The sequence below is a fragment of the Onychostruthus taczanowskii genome, unplaced genomic scaffold (genome assembly GCF_017590055.1).
Source record: "Onychostruthus taczanowskii isolate IOZ18803 unplaced genomic scaffold, ASM1759005v1 scaffold4, whole genome shotgun sequence".
NCBI lineage: Eukaryota > Metazoa > Chordata > Aves > Passeriformes > Passeridae > Onychostruthus > Onychostruthus taczanowskii.
This window is the reverse complement of record NW_024501459.1, coordinates 19,211,548-19,234,705: the sequence shown is the minus strand read 5'-3', so window position 1 is coordinate 19,234,705 and position 23,158 is coordinate 19,211,548. Positions and strand designations below refer to the sequence as shown.

Below are 23,158 nucleotides of genomic sequence, written 5' to 3'. Positions count from 1 at the left end.
GAGTGATTCAAGTACTCTTTCAATAAACACCATGTACAGCCTAGAGTAACAAAAAGAGGACATTTCCACAGACTAATACATTCTACTTCCCCGTATATTTTGGAAAGTGAAAAAACTGTAGGAAGAATCAAGTGAAAATAATAATAGTTCTGCTGAGCAAATATTTCTTGTGAAATATTTGTGAAATTGTGAAATTTTTGGAGCTGGAATACAAAGGCAAGCAGAGGTTGATTCTCTCTGAGTTTACAGACTGCTGTGAAAACAGGCCATATATCCAAGCTGCTGATCAGCATAGGGCAGAAAGAGCTCCCAGCTCCTGATTTGCATCCAGGGCTTGTTTGGGAGATTGCTAGTTGGGCCTACCAAGAACTGCTCTAACAACAAAACAACAAAGATGATTGAGCTGGAGTCAAAGAACAGTCCCTGGTAATGTTTATTTGGTAACATAAATTTAACCATTGCATGCATGAAGTACACATGCCAACCATTCTGTGCTTATACAGTTACTCAAAATGTGCCAGATCTTCTTTGTAAAAGAAAGTTATCACAGTTTTCAATACTTTAAATGACATAATTTTAAAATCAGTTTGGAAAAGACTCTTAGGATCAAAATCAGCTGCTATTTATGTAGGTGAAGAGAGCCATGAAAAATTATCAGGTTTACTTTATTCTATTCTTTATAGAAAGTTGCTAGCTAAGTCCTAATACCAGGCCTCCCCCACCCTAAATGTACTATCCTTTTGGATTTGTGTGAATGGATGGGACTGAGCTGAACACAAAGCCAGGTTTTGCCCTGCTTTGTGGAAACTGCTTTACCTTTAGGACAAGTACGGGCAGATCAGTGAGCTCCTCCAAGACACTGCCCTGGTATTCATTCTGAGTGAAGACTGGTGCTTCATCATTCTTATTGACAACATTGATGATGATAAGAGTGTGGTTTTCCCATTTTCCATCAGAAGCTACAAGCCGGAGCTCATAATGTTGTTCTTGTTCATAATCCAGAGGCTGAGCAATGAAGACAGTTCCAATCTCAGGTTCCACATCAAAAACCCCTTTCACATTTCCTGAAGTGATCTGATACCTTAGTTTGGCATTTGCACCTATAAGAGTAAGAAACAGTTGCCCCTGTTCACTCTGTGAATGCTCAATCCAGCTAGGCACAATGGACATGTATCCAAGAGAAACCTTATTTTCCAAGGCTGTTGTGGTGTGTGTGTGTGATAAAACATAAAAACATTACAGAATGATCTGTGTTGTAATTTGAAGGTTTTGTGTGTAGTAGATGGGAAGCTAGGTTTGCATTTATATTTACAAGTATAATTTACAGACACAGACAAGCACTTGTTGATTGATAATGGAGAAAATGGTGTGCCTCTAAATTATTCTGCATTCATTTTCCAATAATAAAAAAGTAACATACTATGGAAATACAAGAAGCTATTTTTACTCAATGTTTCCTAAGCATCTCACTTCAAATGCCAGTATTCCTTAACTTTTATTTAAACCACTGGGTGGTGCTAAAATACAACAGAAGTCTTCTATTTTGAACAAGAATTCATCTTAGAACAATCTACCTGTGCAACAGCAGTTGTTTGATTGCTGCAAAACTTTTAGGAACAACACAAAATCTTTTAGGAACAAAAACAAATACTTTAGTGCTTCCTGTTTACTTATTTGGAAAGGTAAAAAATACATTGCATTCCAGTATACAAAGTCATTTCCTAAATTAAATAGGTGAGCTGCTAGGAGCAAAAAGAACATTCAGCTTTTTAAGTTGTGAGTCAGCTGTGGATGACAAGACTAGAGCAATATGGATGACTAGAAAGTGAAAAAGCTGTGCTCAACATTAGTGCTTGGAAGCACTTGGCTGCCTTTGCAATAAAAGCTTGAGCATCCCTTGCTAGCAGCTTTTGTCAAATTCTCCCAAGTGCAGCAGCTGGTTCCAAAGGCCTCTTTACACCTCCCCCATGGCACTAAGAGGCACAGGCATTGCAGCAGTGTCCCAGAGAGGAACGGCCAGCTCCCACCTGCTCCCAGCAACACGTCCCTCTCGCTCTCATTTGGGCTCTGTCACCAGCTTGCCTTCTTTTAACCAACAGATTTGTTTCTCTTCAGCAAGTTGAGCTGGACCAGCTCACAAAACGGGACTGACTAGTGGTACATGCTGTTGGACTGGCTCTGCACATCTGGTCTCACCACACAGTAAGGGCAGCTTCACATCATCAGAGCTGGTGTCAGTGTGAGCCCAAATGGAAGGTATGACTTTCCCTTTCTTCCTGACTTCATTTCTGGCCATGCCATCTCACATTTTCCACTGTTCGTCAGACACTTCCACAAGTATATTTAACCCACTAACTCACCAAAAAGCACATATTTAATTTTTTTACAATAGTGGTAAATAGAACTGACTCCTAGGGACATCTTGAAAGCACAGCAGTCAGCAAAAAGCAAGCACATCTTCTGGAAAGAGAGTATAAAGTTACAGCAGTATTGTGATTCCAGCTAATTTCATTCTGCCCCAAAGACATCGCCAGCTAACTTAACCGTTGCACTACAAATCTGAGCACCTAATTAAAGAAAACACTCATATGCTCCCAGAACTTCTCTCCCCATTTTCACAGATGTTTGAAATGTGAAATTGTCTCCTGAATGCAGAGAGCTGTTTGTCCATGTAGGAAGCAGCCCTACACACAAGCACACATCAACATGAAAAGGACTTAAAAAGACATGCAGGGTCCACTCACCCTCATCTTCATCATCTGCTGTTGCTGTCACAACAGGACTTCCCACATCCCTGTCCTCATCTACGCTGACCTCATACACTGACCGAGGAAATGCCGGGGCATTGTCGTTCACGTCGCTGACAAAAATCCTCACGTAGGCTGTGTCTAAGAAGGAGATGCAAGAGGAACACACAGAATAGAAATGGCAGTGGTGGAATATTGCATTATTCCAAACAGCTCACATACCTGACAAGCCTGCGAAAGTTTAAAAGCCCAATATAGAATTCCTTCTTAGTTTTACCTGTGTTGGGCTGCCCATGAACACCAGGTCTAGCAGATTCTGATAAGTCCTGAGACTGGACTTCAATCAAGTAAGAGGCTCTTTTCTCTCTGTCAAAAGATGCCTGGGTGTAAATAATTCCTGTCTCAGGTTCAATGGTGAAGAACTGATAATCTTCATTGGCATCTTTTAATATTAAGTAGTGAACCTAAAAAAGAAATTGTTAGAAGAGGTTACATTTTCAATTTTCATTTTTATGTCCAGGTGCTGTGACCTCCCCCTTCCTCAGTGGCCTCCTGGTTCTCTCTGCAAAGTAGCAATACTCTGAGGAAAGACAGTTCATCTGAACATATTTTTTCTAAGTATTTTGTTTATTTTGATATAAAAACTGCAGAATTCTCAAACAGAAGAACATCTGTATCAGTGATATCAAGGCCCATCAAGCCCAGTATCTAATCTCCAACAGTGGCCAGTAGGAGCAGTTAAGAAAGATCATGAATAACAGAAGGTGTCTGCTCAGCTTCTAGTAATCCACTGTGCTTCTGATCTCAAAAAAAAAAAAAAAAAACCACAAAAAAAAAAAAACCCAAAAACCACCAAAAAACAAAACCAAAAACAAACAAAAAAAAAACCAAAAAAACCCCAAAACACCCTAATAATTTGGGTCCTGTTCAACAAGACTGAGTAAATGAAAACCTCCACCAATGAAAGCTATTCACATTTTTCCCTGTAATAAAGGTCATTCTCTGAAAAAAACATCAGTTCCATCCCCACCCTCAAGTCATGCCCAGAGCAGCACCTGACTGTTCTACCACTCAGGTTGCTCTTCAGAAGCTACAAAAATGACAGTTCCAGAACAGCAGAGTCTCCACTAGCTAGAGTTTCTTCACAGAAGAGCTAGTAGGATTTTTAGATTGGCTCAGGAAAATGCAAAGAAAATGAGCAATTCCCTTCAGAATTCTGCTTTTCCCTAGGGTGGGGTCATTATTACTATGATGGTCAAATGTTGGTTTGACCAACAATGGTATTTAATCGACCATATTTAAAAGGCTGTGAATAACTGACAATAATCCCTGGTGGTCAATTTAAAAATAAGCTGAAGAGGCAGGAGTTTGAAAACATGTCCTGCAGCTACATCCACTTGTCTTGTCATGGGAGCAACCCTGAGAATCATGCAGCAGTGCTCTGTCATGGGTGCTGGATCAGGATGCGTTTCAGGACCCTGAGGTCACGAACCGCATCTCCTCCGCCTGCATCCCGTGAGATGCACACCACTAAGATGGACAAAGTGCTATAAGAAGTGCTGGTGGCTCATTGCCCTGCCTTCAACTGACTGCACATTCTCAGTAATTACAGCACTACAACCTGAGTATTATGAGGAAAAGAGCTGGATTAAAGTTCAAACCTGTCCATGTAGGCCAGAATCCAAGTCCATAGCTAACACCTGAACCACAGATGTGCCAACATCAGCTGCTTCTGGCACAGACACCTCGTAGTTAGAAGACATGAAGAATGGAACATTGTCATTGACATCTGAAAAAGGAGGTGATGAGGATCATGGTAAAAATATATTTGAAAACTTTTTTGCTTTACTGTTTTTTTTGATATTTTCCCCACAGTTGTATTTTGCTTAGAGGAAGAACTTACATTGGTTATAGTAATAAGCAATCCTGCTCTGGGTTTTCCCATTCTCATGGTAGCAGTCAGGAGACATTTTATAGACACTGGGCAGTTTCTAGGAGACAGTGGCCTAATGCCAGCCAAGATAGTGGCTAATGATTTGACCAGAGATATACTAAGTCCATGAATCCCAGGACCAGGAGGACTTTCATCCACACCTAAGTTACCGAAAAAGGAATTTTTCTTGTGAGCAGAATGAAGTTTCTGCCAAATTCTGGTACCAATAACTTCACTACAGGGAAAACCTTCTGGGACAGGGTCCATAGCCTACAATGAGGCTCAGACCCTGCTCTACAGCCTGAAGGGGTTTTGCACTGGTGGATTGCGAAAGACAGGACAATGCTGGGATAAAGTGAAGCAGGAAAGTTGGATTCCCTTTCAAATTACTACCCCCTTCTCATTTCCATGGTGGTGGGCAAGAAAAATGTTTTTGCTGGAGACTTAATTTATTCATATTTTCATCTGAATATCTGCCTAACAAAAGTAACTCCAGTAATCCTGCAAAAAAACAGGGATTAATATCAGATTTATAGTTTATGTGGATCTACTGGAACAGAGCCTTATGAAAAGATCCTACTATAAGGAGGTTTGGATCCAATTTTTGAAAATTGCACTTATCATAAGGATCCTTGCAATTTCGTTTCTAGATGCAATTTCAGTATGCAAAGGAAAATATGAATGTAACAAAAACCCTAAACAGATATTCAACACAAACCCACCCTATCTGAGCTGTTTCTCTTTCTATAGAACAGACTATTTCCAGTAATACTCATCTCCTTTCAATAGCTTGGGAACAAGTACTAGATTTCTCCTCCTTTTGAAAGAAAATCTTTCTAATTACCTTTACAAAACCAGGCACAGTGCTGCCTAGACATTCAAACAGCCCATTTTTGCACTATCACATCTCCACATTTGATAGTTGTACTTAGGAATTGTCTCAGACAGACCTGTTTAATGACTGCAGAACTTTTTACACTATAGAAATGTACAAAGCATTGAGGTGGCTTGGCATTTCATGGTTGTTACCTTAATGCGTGGCATTATACTAAAAATAATGAGAATATTTTTCTGAGCTGCAGCAAAGCTTACCTGTTATATTCACACAAACAGTGGCAAAGGAAGCTAAAGGAGTCATTGCTACGTTTTGTGCCCGGACTGTCAGGGTGAAAAACTTAGTAGTCTCAAAGTCAAGTGGTTCAGCGACTAGAAGAGAAGCAGATCCATCAGCTCTGTTTGGCTTCAGATAGAAACGAACTGGCATGTTAGTCTCTGGAACTTGGCCCTCCTCCAGGTTATACGTAACCCTGGGATCACCAAGAGGGGATGTGGCTTTGATGGTCTGAAGAAGAAAAGAGCCACCACATACATTCATGAAGCACGGGGTTGGAAGTGTTACATGTTGAGTTTGATGGCAGAAACATCAAACATACAGATGTGTATGTTCTCCAAGAACATACACACCTGTATGACTCAGGTAACAGACAAAATAGAAACATTTACTGAGATGAGTGTTATTTTACAATATCTAGGTTTGATGCAGGTGTTAAATCAACAAGAAATTTATCTGCCTGTAAATGTGCCAAGCCAGAATTGCAGCACAGCTATAGGAAATCCCTCCTCTCTCCTCCTTCCAAAGCAAAACTGATCCATAAGGAGACCATTTCTCCACTGAGTTGTACATTTTACCCAGCAAGTTACAGAATAAAAACTCAAACCCTAAATTGTTTCCAAGTGCTTCAATATTACATGCAGGAGGAGGAAGGCAGGAATTATGTGGCAATATATAGAAGACTAAGTCTTCTGTCCTTAAAGACTAAGTCTCTATGGGTTAAAAAGGAATTGGTTTGAGTCACAAGAGTCCAAAGCAAACTATGTCACTCCATGCTCTTGTGCTAAACTTAGAAAAGCTTTCAGAAAGACACAAGCAGATAGCACAGCCCACTGAGGATGAGAATGGAGGAGTGAGGAGCTGGCTCTTGGAGGGAACACACAAGAATTTCCTTCTCTGGCAGTGCACAAGTCTTGCTCCTGTGGAAGCACACCTTGAGGGCCATTACTGCAAGAATTCACTGGGAAAACTGCTGCCAGCTGAAATGCCACCCTATTCTGTGACAGGTACACCTGACAAACTTTAATGGGTACACAGCAGTGAAGGCTCATAAGGGCATAGTGCAATGCAGTAAGGCTGCAGAGCGGGCACCCATGAACTTCTGACTTAGAGCATAACAGAGGAAGCAGTGGAAGTGAAGAGGGAGGGAAGCAATCAAGCTTTTAACATACCACAATCTTGGTGTCACGAAGGGTGTTTTCGGGGATGGTTACCCAGTATGTGCTCTGCTCCCACTGGGGTGGCTGGCTCAGTGCACTGGTGACAGTCACCGTCAGCTCCACCGTGCTGCTTCTGTTCCCACCATCTGTCGCTACAATATAGCGGCTGATGCGCATTGTCTGGGAAACAAAGGCAGAGGATACTTGAAAACTATTTTGTACAAACCAAGAGATTGCAATTAACCCTCTGCAATGGATTTGAGGGGTTGGAGTCTCACATTACCTGGGGTAGTGGGCAGTTCACATAAACCCAGCCTGTGCTGGGGTTGATCTGGAAGTATTCCAGCTGATGCTCTAACATTGAGTACGTGACGGCAGCATTCACACCCTGGTCACTGTCATGAGCTGCAACTCGGAGGAAACTCATCCCCACCGGAGTGTCTTCACTAAGAAAGTCTTTGAAAAGACAAAGGTACTGTCAGCAGGTCTGCTCTGGTTTAGCAGGCTATATTTGTAAAGAAATACCCCTGTAAAACATCGTTGTTCCCTTCATGGGAGATTAAGTGTTTCTGTACTGAAGCAGGTTGTAAAGTATTGTCACCAACAGTGTCTGTAGTCCTCTTTTAGCTTCCCCTTCCCTCTCCCCTGCCACGCTGGGTTGTTAAGTGAGCTGCTGGTGGTGCAGATTTACTGACACTGCTGCTGCCAGCACGGTGCCACTCCACGGCGGCGCTGGCAAACCCCACAGCGGCTCTCATGCCCACTGCTTCGGATCACAGCCCAGCCTGCTGGGCTCAGCTGATGATCAAAGCAGGTTGGTGTGAATTGAATTAATCTTGAGTATGAGTGGTGCCAGCAGCACTGCCAGTGGGAGGCACTAGGTAATTGCAAAGCATAAAGACTCAGGTCACAGAAAACAGGCCTCCAACCCACCAGTGTTTTGGAAAAGCTGCCCAGGGCAAGGACAGTGATTATGTTATGTATGTCTCTTTCCTTAGGTTTCACTCCCTGTTCCCAGAAATCCACCTGTGTCAGAGATTGTGTCTTTCTGCCCATAGTTCTAGAGGCCAATCCTCCTTTGAACCTGCTCGCATAATTGTCATCTAAAAATCTGGCGGCAAAATCATGCATTTGAAGAGCCCACTGCACAGAAGAATAATTAATTTTGTCTTCCTAAAGCCTGATTTCTGGAAGGGACACCAACAAAATGATGGGAAATCATGAGCAGTCATTTCCTGTTCCTCTCCACTCTGTGAGGCAAGTTTCATATGAAACTATCACATCCCTGCCGGCTGTCTTCCTTCCACACTCTTCTTTACATTTCACTGATTTTTGGTCCAGCTCTTCCCTCGATCTTCGGCCATCCAGTCCCAGTTCCTCTTCCAAGTAGTTACTTGTGCTTGCCTGATTGTGTTTTTGAGCTGTTTCGTTGTACTAAGGCTCCACCAGCTCAGTGTATTAAAACTGACATTGGGAAGGCTGTTGCAGTTGGGTTTAGGCAACCCAGTCAGTCTGTTAATTCATGGCTTGTTCAGAAACTATTTCATATCTTTGATCTTCCTTATATGTGTGTCCTTTAGCATTTTTGATGTGGGGTAATCAGAACTGCACACTACTTATGAAGCAGTCATATTTTCTGTTTAGGTCCTCTCCTTTAATGTCTACAGTGTGTAGTAGTGGAGCAGAACAACTTTAAACAACAGCAACCATTTGCTCCATGAGCAGTAATTTGAGATTTAATTGGTTTCACTTGTCCCTGTGTCATTTAATTGTCCTGGGATTCTTGTGTTTGGTATGTCAGTAACAGACAAAGCTAATCTCACAAGAGATTTACCAGCACTAAGATAGATTAATGAAAATTGAATTAACTGCCATAAACCGCTGTAAAATTCTCCTTTTTTGTGTTTATGCTTTTGGGGGTGTGTGTGTGTGTGTGTGTTTATATTTATGCTGTCTTTAGCAGCCAAACTGTTAAATTGCATTGTAATAAAAAAAACCAAAGATACTTGGAAGGGTGGTAGTCTCTCATTTCATGTGCTTTGCTTGCTTCTGACACAACTTTAACGTTTACTGTACCATCCCTGCTACAGTTTGGCATTTCTTTAATGTCTGTTTTGCAGACAGATGATAAGATGCATGGCTAAATCAGGAATTTAACCAACATCCTAGAGCTGAGAGTAAAGAACCAGCAGTCTCCAGGATAAATAGAAAACTATGACTAATGGCCTTTGATCTTGTTAGGGAAGAAGCTATTTTTAATTCTGTGACGTTCAAGCATTGATTACTTATGTAGAGATGCTGGGAAAGTGCTAGGCATAATGTGACCTCGTTATCTGCAGGTTTGCCATCTCAAAAAGCTGCCTTTGCTTCAGGACCTTTGCCAGCACCCTCTGTTCATGAAAAAAGAAAAAAAAATCTGCCTGTTCCTCAAAGTGCTGAAGCCACCATAATTACAAATGCAACCTCTCAGCTTCACAGCTTTTGAAAAAGAAGAATCCTGGGCAGTTTCACCTGAAGGACATGTGTGATGGTAGAATAGAAAGGTTCATCTTTGCACAACCATTACCTCTCCCTCAGGGATTGTCTGTTCCGCTCAAAAATATTTCTCTCCAGAAAGATCATTCCTACTCAACTTCTCAGTGCTGCTTTGGCCAGGTTTGCAGAAGACACTGGTAAGACTACAGAAACAGCTATTCCAAATCTACACATTTTAATGAATTTGGCACGTACATACACACTACAAGGTACTTCAAAAGGTGCAACACAATTTTCCTTCTGCCCTTGTACATAAGTCTGAAGTGTGGATGTATATTTAACATATTTCCCAGCAGGTCACTCCTTAAAGTCCTAAAATATAAACATCCAACTTATTTTTGATTCCTTCTAAAATGCTGGCGTCTGTGATGTTAAAGACAATTTTCTTATAAACCATCTTCATTTTAATAAGGCATTGGTCATTGCTTTGCCCTCCATGACATTTCCACACAAGTGGCAAAAAAACTCCAAAATGAAGTTGTTGGCAGATGCATCAGCAACAATTTTTTTCCCCCATTTTCAAGCAATTATGCAAGGAAGGGCCTGTTCCAGTGCAACAACTAGAGATTGTTGGATGACATGACTTGTGGATGACATTGCGTGTGGATAGTCCAAGTGTAATGAAATGCAGGATTCTACTGGAGAAGCATCAAGTCAAATTAAACAAAAGACTGATGTAAAGCATATCATGTGGGGATGAAAAAGGGAATGTCACCAGGTCAAATGGGAAAAGCTAGCTCAGCAGGACAGACACAGCAGGCATTGGCTCCCAGCCAAAGGCAGCCTAGAAACCAAGGATTCTGTGCTGTTTGACAAGACATAAATGCACTTCAGTCTATTCAAAGAGAGATACTGTGCTACAGAGACACAGAGGACAATTGTACTTCTGGTCAGGGTTGATGATTTGCCAGCTAGGATGTCATGTTTTGTTTTGGGACATCAAATAAAAATTCAGTGCAGAAAAAAGCTGGGCAGAGAAAAGCTGCCAAGAGAAGGGATCGCATCTGCCTCATCTGTGGGAGTGAAGTATGTAAATGTTTTTAAGAGAACTACAATGAGTAAAGAGCACTGGTTAATTCTGCACATTTCCACTGATGATGGGTTACACAGTAACTGGCTTAGTGGGGAACAAAGGAAGATCGGTCACCTAGCTGAGCACTGTTACAAGGAATAACCCTCTAACGAGATTCCCGTGGCAGTAGCGGCACAGGCAGTTAAGCAACACTCACACTGATAGCGGCTGTTCTCAAACTTGGGATCGTTGTCGTTGACGTCGGCGATGAGGACGGTGAGCTGGCACACGCCGATCAGCGGCTCCCGCGCCTGGTCGGTGGCAGTGACAGACAGGGTGTACTCCCTCTGCTTCTCCCGGTCAAAACTGCGCGTGGTGGTGATGACTCCTGCAAACACAGACACCTCCTGTGCTGCCTGGCACAGCCTCAGGACTGAATTTGCAGAGAGCAATCTGCACATCTCCTGCGCGAAAGGAAGCTCTGACTGCGCGCAACACAGCCGTGAAGATCGATCCTCACCGACCCTGCAACGCGTGTCTTGGACCAGAGCAACTGCAGTTCTCTTGTCTCTCCTCTCCCCACATGCCTCATGCCACCTTTTTCCTGCTGCCCTGATAAGAAGCTCAGTCTGAGTATTTTGTTATCTCATGGCTCAAGGAGCACAGAAGGACTTTCTCCTTCTCATTGAAGGGCCTCTCCAGGTTCACTCCAGTGACAGTCCGAGTAACTGAATCAGCTCATTATTACTTTGAGGAAGAGTCACACCACAGAAGACACAAGTGATATGACCAAAGTAACCTCTGCTACAGGAGTTGGAGGCTGTCTCATTGAACGGATTAAAACTGGGTAAAATCATATAGTGGATAAATCAAACAATTTTCTCCAAATCTTCAGGTTTCCTCCCTACTAATCAAGTCTCTCCCTTCCTCAGCTATTTTCTTCTGGTTAGCAGATTTCACACTGGCCTTCTTGAGGCCACTTCTAGACCTATTTCTCTCCTATGCTCAGAGTTCTTCAGCTCTGTTGTAGTCCTTTCCAATCTCCTGCACAGTCCTGGACATAACAATATCCCAGTTTCCTATTTTGACTCTAGAAACATCAACAACTACATAACATTCTCATTTGAAATAAATCCTATGTAAAGATATCTTTGCCCTGTTCTGGTATGAGGGTTTTGCCTGCAGTGCACTGGATCTCCTATTTGTGCATGAGATGAGAAATAAACTGTGGTCACATCATAGGGAAGAATAAACTTAACTTGTAAAAATCTCATTTTCTGCTCTGCATTTTTATAGCTACCCTTGATCCAAATAGGAAGGTAAGTGATACAGAACACATTTTTATCTTATTGAACTGGGATTTGTTCTCCTATTTAATTTGCATTTGGGATCCCTGATATAAGAAGGATGTGGATCTGTTGGAGTGAATCCAGAAGAGGGGCATGAAGATGATCAGAGGGTTGGAAACCTCTCCTGTGAACACAGACTGAGCTGGGATTTTTCAGCCTGGAGAAGAGAAGGTTCCAGGGAGACCTTACAGCACCTTCCAGTACCTAAAGGTGGCTTACACAAGAGCTGGAGAGGGTAGCTGTGGGCATGTAGTGATAGGACAAGGGGTAATGGCTTTAAACTGAGGGAGAACAGGTTTAGATTAGGAAGAAATTCTTCACTGTGAGGGTGGTGAGACACTGCCCGACACAAGTTGCCCAGAGAAGCTGTGGAAGCCCCATCCCTGGAAGTGTTCAAGGCCAGGTTGGATGGGGCATTGGGCAACCTGGTCTAGTGGAAGGTGTCCCTGCCACAGCAGGGGTGTTGGAAATAAATAATCTTTTAGGTCTTTTCCAACCCAAACCATTCTATGGTACTATGATTTGAATCACTACAACCTTCATTAAATCTAATCTAATCTAATCTAATCTAATCTAATCTAATCTAATCTATGTGCATGGGTATTTACATACCCTGAGCATTTTCCAGTGTTTTTCCTGTCTGTCACAGCTAACTCTGTAGTTACATGGTTAAGCATGAGCCCACATGAACATACTGATACAGTGGCATTTTCATTACAATACAATGTACAATTTTCATTTTTTCTCAGTAACCTGAAGCTACTGACCTGTGTCTGGGTCAATGCTGAAGCCTAGGGAAGCTCCATCTCGGTGCATGAGCCCATACTTCACCTCTCCATTGATGCCAAGGTCTGCATCATAGGCTTCCACCTGCAGCACACGCGTGCCTGGAGGCTGGTTCTCCAGAACCCAGCTGCTGTCACTGTAGTAAGTGCACTAAAAATACACCCAAACATCCGACCCTAAATATTACACAGAGTCACGTGAATCTGCTGCACAGTGTCAATATTTTTTCCAGCAGGTCTGGGAAAAACTTGGAAGGAAATTACTACTATTACTTATTCACACAAATAAATCAGTCTCTAAGGGAGAGGAAGGAAAAAGGAGGATGAAGATTTTACACTTCCTCTAGGAAGAGAGCTGTCTTCTGTTCACTTACAAGTTCATTCTGCTCTGCACACACAGACCCTTCAGCCCACCAGCAGCCACCAGTAGCTATGGAGACTCTACTACCCCAGAGATAACTTAAATGGGGAAAAAAAATCTGCAGAAAGACATCTTACCTCTCTAAAGACAGGCTTGTTGTTATTGATGTCATTAACTCCTACAATAACCTCAGCAAAACTGCTGAGAGGAGTGGGTCCCCCCGAGGCATTGTCATCTATTGCAGTGACATTCAGGGTGTACTGTGGCCCTTTCAGACTGGGTGGTGGGTTTCTGCGGAGTTTAATGATACCTGAATTTGGAAGCATAAAGTGTCATGTTAATTTACTCTGTAAACACACAAAATCAAGTGAGCATCACATTTCTCCGTCACGGTATTGCTGGCTCAGTTTGTATTTTGGTTGCAAAGCACAGTAACGTATCATCTTAGTCTGCACAGGCTTGGACCAGGATCCCAAGTTTTGGCTGATAGTTGAAGAACAACCATCATATCAAAGAGCTAATCCTCACTGATACAAAGCATCCCCATTTGCAGATTATATTAATATGGTGCTTTCTTATGGTTCTTGACATACAGGTGGAGCAGAGCCACTAGAGATTAGCAAACAACTGAGTTCTAAACCCTCTTTCCTTACCTTTCTGGCTATCCAGCTCAAAGTTGCCCTCCTCATTGCCTCCAGTAATCAGATAAAGCAGCCCATCTCCATCAGGGTCCTCTGCCCGAACAGTAGCCACCAAGGTGCCGGGACCGGCATCTTCCGAAAGGAAAGTCCTGTAACTGATGGAATAAGGGAGTAATGGCAACACACAAAGTATCAGAATCACCATCACCGTGTTAACCATCAGCAACAGTATGGACTCCTTATGAATGGTTTTTAAAAGATTTGGGCATGCAACCATGGAGTCTTAAACTGGTTCAAGATATGACTTAGGTCTTCTTTGTTCAACATTTGGTACTTATTTTAGGATTGTAATCCTGTGCTTTCAGTATACATAATTTTGAAGGATCTTTTGGAGGATAACAATATGCACCACAATACATTGTACTGAAAAACAGGATCATATATCTACTAAAGTTGAGAAAAAGGACTAGTATCTGCCATGCAGTGTTTCTTATGCCCCTATATGTTAATGGAAAGCATCAGATACTACAGAGATGAATGTAAAAAAGTATTTAATTTTGTAAATGAATATATGTGTGTTTTGTATTTAAAATATGTTCAGACTTCAAAGTTGTGCAAAGAATAGAAATTGTCTTGATTGAGGACAGGAAAGAGGAGTCTTAAACAAGGAGGGGCTCATGAAATTAGCTTACAATACAATCTGTTGTTGCTAAAATTAAATTTTAGTAGTAGTTTGCTAACTAATGTATTTATTTGTCACCTAATTTATACATGGATAATCACTTTGAGACCTAGGAGTGCCAACACAGTCAAAATCATTCCCTGTATAGGTAGGTCTTTGATTCATTCTGTTCTCTCTCTATAAAGTCAATACACTGGTATCACAAATGATGTATTTTTTATATACAATCTAGAAATGAAAGTCCAACTCCTAAAACCTTTCTGTACAGAAATTACCCTTCAGTTTCACTGGTACTTACAGTCACACAAAACAACATTTGGCCCAGTGCTATTAAGGTTACATGTCAGAGCAGTATCTTTAAAAAGCAGAGCAGGTGCTCAGGGTGCCTTACACGGCCTGGGAGAAGACGGGCGCCTCGTCGTTGACGTTGGCCATCCGAATGCGCACGGACGCCGTCCCCGTGCGAGGGGGGTGTCCTCTATCCACAGCGATCACCACAAACTCGTACATGTGGTTGGCTCGCTCAAAGTTCAGCCTCTGGTTAGAATTGACGACCCCGTGACGTGTGATGGAAAAATCAGTGCTCTGGATGAAGTAAGAGATCTCAGAGTTGGAGCCAGAGTCGCAGTCTGTTGCAAGCACTGTTAGAGAACACATTTAACAGAACAGAATAATCATACTGCAAAGGAGGTTTGCTTATGCTGTTTGCCACCAAGCCAGCTCTGTTTTTTTGTTAGTTTTTGAGAACAGGCATCACCTAAATCTGTTTCATCCATAAAAGGGATTTTTTGTTGTTTTGTTTTTGTTTTATTGTTGTTGTTGTTTTTTGTAGTTACAGTCTGGGAACTTAGCAGGGGGCTGGGAGTGAAAAATCAAAACAACTCTTCCCTCTGCTCCAACCCAGCCTGAGTGATCTCAGCCAGTTGAATTTGCAAGAGAGCTGTGATCCCAGCACTGCACAAAATGCTCTGTACAAATAGCAGTCAACACTGGTAATTAGCACACGATCAGTAGGCACGTTGGTTAACATTATCAGTCATAAACTGGTTCCTCACTCTTTCCAGGAATGCCATGTTCAAATTTAATTAGCTCCCAGCTAGTTATGTACTTTTCAATTACCTGGTGCTTCAAGGTACGAAGAGTGATTAAACATTCCTCCCCAGTAAGTGTTTATTCAGTACACTGAGTGTCCCATCTGCTCAGGAGCAGCAAACCAGCACAACAAAGCATCAAAAGTGATTTTTAAAAGCAGAAGCTCACCTCCTCAATTACCTTGCAATTTTTCTAGCCTAACAATGAGGCTTCACATCATACCCACACTGGTAACAAACAAACTCCTTATTCTACCAATAGGATCCAGATGCAGCCACCGTGGTAGCACACAGCTTTGTGGAAGCAGAACAGTGATTGCAGTGCATGGACACCCCAGCAAAAGCTGCAGCATCACCCACAGAGGGGTGGGGGACAGAAACAACCTGTCTCTATCAGAATACTAACTCAAAATAGGAAAGGAGCAGAGAATTATTTCAAAAGTACACTGAAGAACTGTTCTACTTAGCTGCAAAAAATTTCAACTGCATCTGTCTGTGGAAAGTTACTCATCTTGTTTACAAGGATATTTAGAGTGGTTGTAACATTTTGTTTTAAATCTCTCCAAATTGTGCTGTGAATAAATGTTTGTTTTACAGACTACAAAATCAAGGGCTTTAGAATTAATCGCTTTCTTGCTGCAGTGACAGACAAAATATATTAAAAACTCAAAGACTAAAATGACAGTGATTTAAATCTGTCAAGTACAGTGGTTAAGTATTGTTTTTAGAAAGGCATGCAGAACATGAAAAACTTTTTTGATTTGAAAAATTCAGATTTAATCTACAGCCATTAGTGAGCCATTTAACCAGTCACAGAAATACATTCTATGTGCTTAACGATATGCTTCTTTTCCCCCAGATGTTTTCTGGCAGATAAGGAATGTGGCGCTTACTTGTACATGACAGAAACGTGCCTTACTTCACAACAGCACCTGGGAATTCTATTCCCTTCCATTTCCTTCCACCCTGGAAACTGGTGTGCATTGCAAAGGATATTTTAAGGATCATAAGCCAGCCACAAGCAGCTCTGTGCTGGCTTTGCACAGGTTCTGAGCTAGCTTAGTGCAAGCTAACTCTGGCTGAGCCGCCAGCTACAGCTCCAAGCCTTGTTCTGCTGGCACAGCGACGCAGCTGAAGGCTGAGCGTCCTTCTGAGAGCACCCTCCGTGCTCCAGACTTCTCGTGTGCTAAAACAAAAGCAGCTGAAAACTGAAACCGATGTTCGCATCATCCACAGATGTAACAAAAGAATTTACCACACCACCTTTTTCACTGCCACAAACAGCTCCAGGAAAGCCCAGAATGGTAAAAGCTGTCTCATATTTGCATGTATTTTTGTTTGCGGGTCATTCTGAGGCTGCAACATCCCATCCCTCAAGGAGCTACAGTGAGGGTAAGAGCTCTTTGTCTTTTTTTCCTGAGATACTTGGCTTGGCAGTCAGAGTTAGTGGCACAGGTCTCATCCTGAACAAGGTACAGCTCCCTTGCAGCCACTAACAACCCTGCTCAGCCCTTCCACAGCAAGTGAGTCTTCACACACCCATTTCTACTGACTGTCACTATACTTCCACCTCACATTTTCTTTTCTAAGATGGCTCTTACTCTTGAAATGTACACCGTGTGGCAAGACAACAACTGGGATGCAATTGCACAGCTTTGACATTCTGCTTTCTTTGGACATGGGGCATATGTTTCTTCCCCCACAAGTGGAATTTTGATGAGCTTTACAGGTCCTCTGGACAGAAGAATATTCATGTCTTTGAGGAAAATCACATGCTTAGGAATTTTAGGATTTGGTTATTCTGATCAATTTCTTTCTTCCCAAGAGCAATTAAATCTAAAAATTAAGTATGACAAGGTCTGAACTCTCTTAGCACTTGTTTAGCGAAAGCAGGCCCTGCAGCCCCCTTACACAAGGGAAGCTAAACTTCTTATCTCCTCTGCAACCTGCAGAGCTCAGCTCCAGCTTTGGGAAATCTACATTTTCATCTTTTTGCTAAGTCTTGCCTTGGCACATACTAATTTCTCAGGGTTCATACCCCCTGAAGTCTTTTATCAGCATACTGTTTTAGCCTCTAAAAATGTCACCTGTGCAGTCAGGGTTTATATGCAAGTGACACATGGCCATGTTAAAAACAACAAACATGGGATGATGACTGGTAAGCCACAGCCTTAAATAGAAGTTCACAGGCTTTCAAAATACTTTTCCTTTAACACTTTGCAAGTCAGTTATAAAGCATTAATGCCTATTTGACAAAACTAGCTGCCCATTTGAAAAAGCCCAGGTTTTTTCTTAACACATTAAGAAAAGTAAAACTAATTGCAGCTTCTTCTGAGACACAAAAAGATGATCAAGATGAGTTAGACAGCTACAACATTTAAAGGAAATGAAGCCACTTCCTATCAGCTGCTTTAACTGCCCTTGGATACCACAGGATCTCTCCTTGGGCACAGGACACTCACATCACACACAGCTCTACTTCCATGATAACTAGAAGTCATCCACAGACTGCCAAGAAAGCTGCCATCCACATCTTACCAAGGCAGTGCCTGTGGAAGACAGCACTTCCAGAAGATGAAAAGGGAACGATCTAGCAGGTCTGTGGCAAGACTGAAATGAGAGGTGACAGGAAGGTCCCCACCTTGCAGAAGAGACGTGCCAACAGGAATGGTTTCAGGAACGTTGTCTCTGCTGTAAATGGAGCGCTGGAATTCAGGAGAACAGTCGTTTTCGTCGGTGATATGGACCATGACCTGAGGAAAAAGGACACACTGAGAATGGATTTTAGCTTCTACACTGCTAAAAGAGCACCTCTTTCTGGGCACTGCAGTGGCAGTCAGTGCTTTTGCTGCTGTCCCGTCCTTACAACTCTGATGCTATTCTTCTCACACTACTGCTCTAACACAGAGAAGTATTTTCTCCTCCACTCCCAAGATGGGGCTCAAAGCCAAAATCTAGTAACAAGAGGTATTTGCAGAGCCCAGATGTGAACCCAGATCAGAGCCCAGATTTCTGCCTGTACTACAAGGCTCCTCCCTGCCCAGCATCCTCACGAGTGTCCTGGGCTATCTCCCTGTGTAACTGGTCCCGGACCAAGTTTTTGCAGACCATGGGTAGGACATGAAGAGATTCATGTACCTCAGTCACACTGCTGAGAGTGCTCTCAACTTCCATGGCTTTCAGAAGGAGGTGGTACAGGTGGTGCTCACTCTCGTAGTCCACGGGGTGGGTCAGGCTGAGCTCTCCACTCTCTTGCCTCACTCGGAAGAGCCCAGAGGGGTTTGTCAGGAGAGTGTAGGAAAGAGGCTGGCTCTGGAAAGAAACAGCCTCAACAACTGCTACTCTGCAAAGAACGAGAGAACAACCCTTTGCTTCAAAACAATAACAATAAAAGCTGTCTCCTCAGCACCTAGAGGAAGGGGATAGGATGAGGAAAGGGGTCTTGCTCACTCTCTGTCAATGCTTGGCTCAGTTTTGTATTCAGACTGGAAACCCCTTTTGCTACAGGGAGCCCATCTACCTTCTCTTCTCTCCTCTCACCAAACTTATTCATTGATACAGTAGTGCTGACAAAAAAAACCATTTCAACCCCACTAACACTAAAACATTTTTTCTTCCCTATTGTAGCTTTTTAAATATTTGACAGCAGTTACTGGTCTACCCCCAGTTTCTCAGTTATTCAGAATAAGTTACTTACTATACTTCTGATTTTCTCTGTAGTTGTATATTTAGAAAAGAAATGGGTTTAGACATGGATAGGAAACCCATGGAGCACAGGGCTTTCCAGATCCTGCTGTCCACCTTGGCAGGACATCAAAGGAATGTTTGCCTCCCTACTGTGACTCCTGTTTTGAAGTTCTACCTCTCACACCAATCTTTCACCAGCATAATACACTTTTAGCTCATCTCACTGAAAGCTCCTGGGAAGTAGAGAAATTTCCCTCCTCCTTCTCATTCAGTCTCTCTTAAGGATTAGTGGCACATCTCCAGCAATTTATCCTAGGTCATCAGTTTATTTTGAGGTTTCCTGCTCCTCAGAGGCCTTATGGCACTGTTCCACCTGCTCCTCAGAGGCCTTAAAGCCCATTCTGCTCTCAAGTAGCTGAACAGTGACAATAAACCCAGAGCATCTCCTCACTGTGGCTTGGCTTAGCCACTCTTCATGCAACAGCAGAGCCCCTCGGAGACTGAGCTTTATCTACTCGTACTTCACACTGGTGCTGTTATCTCAAGAGTCTGGCAATGACTTGTCTTTCTAGAAATTTAAATACAAGTCAAACAGGACATAAACAACTCCAGATCTGGTTAATTAAAAGACTGTTTTCCAAGCATTTGTTTAAATCACCAGGAGATGCATAGCCAGTAGTTTGGCTATTCTAATTCATGATGCAATGCACTAAAACCCCAAAAGCATTAAAATAATTCCAGCGTCCCAGACCACCTGTGACACATGGAGACTCATGTCACACTGGAAAAGCATCAAAAGAGGCATAATTTCTTTTAGAAAACACAACATTATTTTTAAAGTGTGATACACAAATGCATATGCATGGCCCTAAGAAGCAAAACCACAAAAGTTTCACCCTGCTGTGCTCTGTGAAGCTCCTCTCAGACTGCAGGGAGGGAGTCACCTAAGCAAGTACAACTCACTTTTCTCCTGCTGGAGTGTTTTCAGGGACAAACACGCTGTAGGACATGTTAGTGAACTGTGGAGGTCGGGAGCCGGCCAGGATGGAAACGGAGGCGTAGGGGCTTTTGTTGCCGTGCTCATCAGAGGCTTCCACGGTAACCACATACTCCTTGTTCCATGTCAAAGGCAGGCCAGTGGTCATGATCATGCCAGTGTCCTTATCCACTCGGAATCGCTCTTCACCACCTATCAACATGTGCACAGAGCTGGTCTGAGACATGCCCCACAGCAAGAACATTTGCACTTCACCATTTCAAAGTAAGCCATCCTCAACACATCCATCTCTGTCCTTGTATCACTACTTTTTACGTTTCCAGTTGTCCACCTTATCTTTCACTCACACTGTTTTGTTGACCGGCAGTGTAAAAGAGACAAGAAGGAGTAAGAAATGGAGCCTTAAGCTAAAAGTAAAGCTGCCATAAATTTCAAAATAAGCAAAGAAAATGGCAACAAGATTCCCATCCACGTAACTTTTACTTACAGCACTTCTACTTGCTGTACTTGCTGTATCATTAAGGATTCCCCAAGGGAAAAATCTACCCATGAAGTTGGAAACCTGGTAAGCAACTAAACAGAATCTCAGGGTTTTTTTTCAGACTGGCCCTACCTGCAATGAGTGTGTAAGTTATGCCAGCCGTGGTGTTCTCAGGGCCGCTGCCACGTGCGACCAGCTGGTAGATGAGAGCGCCTTTGCGCGCATCGGGGTCGACACGCGCCAGGTACGGGTACGGGTACATGCCCCAGGACAGAAGCTCCTCTTCTGGGGCAAGGAGAGTCACGTGGCAGAGGTACCAGTCGTCATCTGCAAAAGACACACAGACTTCTAGACAGCTTGGTCACCAACTTTAGTCAGGGATGCTAAGATCTTATCCATTAGCATCTGTAAACAAACTTACAAGGAAGCTTCCACTGCAAAGGACATGTAGAGATCTAATCACAGTATTTTTTACCTCTAGGGAGACCTATATTCCAGCCTTTTTAATTCACAGCAACTAACAGATGCTAAAGGTATATATGGGCTTCTTGAAGAAATTTTCCTAAGCACATTTGTATAGGATTCAAAGTGACCCCCATGGCAGGGAGAAATGATGAGAAGGACTCCATTGATATCAGAAGGCTAATTAATTACTTTATTATACTATATTATTCTGTATTATATTACACTACATTTAAACTGAAATTGTACAAGCACTCAACTTTACAAAATCTCGTGGCTGTCAGCTGACAGTCCCGACACACACACATGGATTCAATTGGTTAATGAATTAAAACACTTACACTAGAATTTAATTACTAATTTTTTTTAGGTAAATAATCTTCTACAACGTATTTCACTTGTGCACAAACACAGGTGCAGCAATTGAGATAAGAATTGTTTTTTCTTTCTCTGAGGTTCCTCGCTGCGATTCCCGGAAAATATCCTTGGAAAGTTGTGCCTTGCTTTTCTCTGTGAAGAGAAATGCAGCCACACATTTGTGTTCTAAAAGCGGCCTTAAGATTCTACTTCAAATTAAAGAATAAAGTTGAATAAAAAGAGAAACTACATGTAGAAAGGGGGTGGGTAGAAAGGTAAATAGGAGAAATGCATGTTTTCTGCCTGTTAAAATATGATCATATACTTCAACAAACTGCACTGAGGTTGCAGGTCTGTTAAGGGCTACACCCCTACAAAATGGAACACCCACCCAGGTGTGTGTGTCTCATACAGGAAACCCTTCAACTCTGCCTTCAAGAAGGCCATTTCACACAGGATGGAAGAAGACAGGAGCATGTGGACAAAACCAGCACCAAAAGCAAGAAGTAAGCAAGAAATTCCAAACAATTTTAGGTGTGTGTCTCAGGGGTGTGATACTAAATAAAAGACTACCCACAGATAGACATTTCCTGACACACCAGACCTGTACCTACAAGCAGCCTTAACCTGCAGTAAAAATACACACTAGACAAATTTCCCAGAGATAATCATTCCCACGAAGGAAAAAACTTAACTGAAGTTTTGTGGGGCTTTAAAGTATTTAAAATCATTTAAGACATGGTTTCCTCAGTTTTCTTAGATTACAAGGTTTCTGGTTTTCTCATGTACCAGCACTGCATACAGGAGAACATTGGTTCACTTTTTTTTTTCCCTCTGTATTGCTGTGTAGGACAAGGCACAACCCACAGCAGGAGTTAGTAGCTCATAAGAGCAGCTGGAGCAGTTGCTATTTTATCTATAGCCAAGAAGGAGAATTGACAAATACATGTTCTAATTCAGACAGTTACAGACTGTGTTATTTTGCTAGTAAAGTGAAAAAACTTGTAGGCATGAGCATTTAAAGATATTTTTGTTGACTTATTGGTCTAATTCAGGCAGTTCTAATTTCTGCAGAGATTGAATATCTAGCCAAGTATTTTTCCCATTTAGTGAAACCTGGAGAATGATTCAAGAAATTATAATTACACAGATTATTCCTAATATTGCTCTATGTAGGTGATCCAATTGTTAAGTACCAATCAATAATGAGGTCCTAATCCTGCTGTAAATATTGTAAAACCCACCAAAAGTCAACAGTAAAACAGAGATTTATGTTTTAAAAAAGACAGACAAATTAACAAATTTCACTGAGTTCAGGACAGCATGATAGGGAAAACATGAGTGTTGTTCAAATTAGCCATAATTTTCAGGACTTTTACAAACACTTCACCTTCCCTCTCTATGAGAGGTGTATTTAAATAGAAACATAGAAGATTTTAAGTTGGAAAAGACTCTAAGATCATCAAGTCCAACCATTAACCTGGTACTGCAAACTTCACAACTAAACCTGGGATTCACCATCCCTGGCAATGTTGAAAAGCCATGTGGACATGGCATTTGAGGACATGATTTAATGGTGAACATGGTGCTTGTGTTAGGCTGGCAGTCAGACTCGATCATATTAAGGGTCTTTTCAAACTTTAAGAATTCTACAATTCCATGAAACCAAAAATGCCACAGCCACATGTCTTTCAAATACCTCCAGGATGGTGACTCAACCACTTCCCTGGACAGCCTGTTCTAATGCTTGGCAGCCCTTTCTGTGAG

At 42.2% G+C, this 23,158-nt stretch overlaps 1 protein-coding gene across 1 annotated transcript in view; it reads right to left on the bottom strand.

Moving 5' to 3' along the window:
* Positions 1-23,158, bottom strand: part of LOC121340333 (neural-cadherin-like) — a 55,424-nt gene that overhangs the window by 20,527 nt on the left and 11,739 nt on the right. Inside the window, exons 3-18 of the mRNA XM_041413026.1 lie at positions 20,705-20,899; positions 20,058-20,283; positions 18,546-18,750; positions 18,049-18,160; positions 14,708-14,957; positions 13,647-13,789; positions 13,131-13,303; positions 12,615-12,783; positions 10,716-10,886; positions 7,235-7,407; positions 6,964-7,131; positions 5,773-6,022; positions 4,409-4,536; positions 3,025-3,211; positions 2,745-2,888; positions 817-1,100 (exon numbers count right to left, since the gene is read on the bottom strand). Coding sequence (XP_041268960.1) covers positions 817-1,100; positions 2,745-2,888; positions 3,025-3,211; positions 4,409-4,536; positions 5,773-6,022; positions 6,964-7,131; positions 7,235-7,407; positions 10,716-10,886; positions 12,615-12,783; positions 13,131-13,303; positions 13,647-13,789; positions 14,708-14,957; positions 18,049-18,160; positions 18,546-18,750; positions 20,058-20,283; positions 20,705-20,899 — 2,978 coding nt within the window. The remainder of the gene's footprint in view (positions 1-816; positions 1,101-2,744; positions 2,889-3,024; positions 3,212-4,408; positions 4,537-5,772; positions 6,023-6,963; positions 7,132-7,234; positions 7,408-10,715; positions 10,887-12,614; positions 12,784-13,130; positions 13,304-13,646; positions 13,790-14,707; positions 14,958-18,048; positions 18,161-18,545; positions 18,751-20,057; positions 20,284-20,704; positions 20,900-23,158) is intronic.